This window comes from Nuphar pumila, chromosome 4 (assembly GCF_984573655.1).
Source record: "Nuphar pumila chromosome 4, dmNupPumi1.hap1.1, whole genome shotgun sequence".
In the NCBI taxonomy this organism is placed as follows: domain Eukaryota; kingdom Viridiplantae; phylum Streptophyta; class Magnoliopsida; order Nymphaeales; family Nymphaeaceae; genus Nuphar; species Nuphar pumila.
In genome coordinates, this window is record NC_143252.1 from 41,233,984 (window position 1) to 41,235,885 (window position 1,902).

Below are 1,902 nucleotides of genomic sequence, written 5' to 3' on the forward strand. Positions count from 1 at the left end.
ACGACAACGGTATGTATTAATTCTATTAATAATCATTGCAATATATATGCAAGTCATCATAATGTTATCATTAATTATTAATGAATACTTTAAACATTATTTTGTAGGAGGCATATGAGCAACAAATGGTAGAGCGATATGGTGAAGACGCTACTCAGCATCCATCATTTGATCCTACAGCATGGGTGACTGCAGCAGGTGAACCCAAAAAAGGTCGCATGTTCGGGTTTGGGAGTAATATGAACACTTCACCAGTTATTGGTTCTTCCAGTTACGGCTCACCAACTTCTTGCGCCGACATAAGCTCCAAGCAGCCGACTATTCTTTCCGGTGATGATGTACGCGAGATCATTAATGAATCACTGAATAACTACTTCCAATACACCGTCGCCCCCTTTCTCCGAAATGAGATCAAGGCCGCTGTTCAGGATAGGGGATCTTCGATTCCAGGTCCCTCTCAGGTATAATCACATATATAGTTTTTTTGACTATCTTAAAGCACATCTGAGCATGGTAGAATCACATATAGAGTTTTTCTAGATGCCTTAGAACACATATGAACATGCTATAATCACATATTCAATTTTTTTACTGCCTTAGCACACATATGAGCATGATAGAATCACATATATATATATTTAACTTTTTGTCTGTCTTAGAGCACATATGAGCATGATAGAATCACATATAAAGTTTTTTTGATTGCATTAGAACACATAAGCATGCTATAATCACATATTCAGTTTTTTTACTGCCTAAGAACACATATGAGCATATTATAATCACATATTATGTTTTTTGACTGCCTTAGCACACATATGAACATGCTATAATAACATATAGAGTTTTTTAACTGCCTTAGAACACATATGAACATGTTATATATCATTTATGATAGAATCACATATAAAATTTTTGGCTTTGCCTGCCTTAGAGCACATATGAGCATGCTATATTCACATATTCAATTTTTTTACTGCCTTAGCACACATACGAGCATGATCGAATCACATATATAGTTTTTTGCTTGCCTTAAAGCACATCTGAGCATGGTAGAATCACATATAGAGTTTTTTTATATGCCTTAGAATACATATGAACATGCTATAATCACATATTCAATTTTTTGACTGCCTTAGCACACATATGAGCATGATAGAATCACATATAGAGTTTTTTTATTGCCTTAGATCACACATGAGCACATGATAGAATCACATATAGTGTGTAATTTATTTCATTATATTTTGTTTATCAATACTGACTGTTCTTTTCTTGTGTAGGCTGCTAGCGATAATCAGGGTAGTGGAGCTGAAGGGACAGATAAAGACAATGAACAAGAAGACGCACAAAATCTTGGCGATGATTAGAGGACTGTGTTGAAGAAGTTCTATTTTTTTTATTTTTCCTAATTGTAATTGTTGAATTGTAAATAATTAAACTTCTTAGTTTTAAGGTGGAACGATTAATTATTATAGATACTTGTTATATGAATTTTTTTGTGTGGTTTGTTTTTTATTTACAGGAAATATAAATTGTACAGTTCTCCGTAATTAATTTTTAAATAAATTTTTTTTGATTTTTTTTCGTTTTTGCGACGGATGATTCCGTCGCTATTCATATTAATCTAGCGACGGCTTAGCGACGGAATTAAATCCGTCGCCACGCCGTGGTCGCCGTTTAGTACCGGCGGATTGGCGACGGAATATAGCGCTCGTTATTCCATCGCAATTAGCGACGGACTTGGCGACGGAATTATTCCGTCGCCAGTTAGCGTCGAAATATTCGCGACGTAAGCATACTGTCGCCGCGTTGTCGCTAATCCGTCGCTAACATGGTTAGCGACGGATTAGCGACGGATTAGCGACGAAAGGTGGTCGTCGCTAATCTACTGCTCTGTTG

General features: G+C 36.0%; 1 protein-coding gene across 1 annotated transcript; it reads left to right on the forward strand.

Moving 5' to 3' along the window:
- The first annotated feature begins 230 nt into the window (after positions 1-230).
- On the forward strand, positions 231-1,537 carry LOC149840091 (uncharacterized). The gene is made up of 2 exons (XM_090004341.1): positions 231-461; positions 1,284-1,537. The coding sequence occupies exons 1-2, from the start codon at positions 240-242 to the stop codon at positions 1,368-1,370; spliced, it is 309 nt and encodes a 102-aa protein (XP_089860467.1). The 5' UTR covers positions 231-239; the 3' UTR covers positions 1,371-1,537.
- Positions 1,538-1,902: the final 365 nt, after the last annotated feature.

Bases quoted from the DNA above. Each gene is read 5' to 3' on its own strand.
- LOC149840091 (XM_090004341.1), top strand. From the start codon at position 240: ATGAACACTTCACCAGTTATTGGTTCTTCCAGTTACGGCTCACCAACT. The intron at 462-1,283 runs GTATAATCACAT...TTTCTTGTGTAG, and splicing joins CGATTCCAGGTCCCTCTCAG to GCTGCTAGCGATAATCAGGG.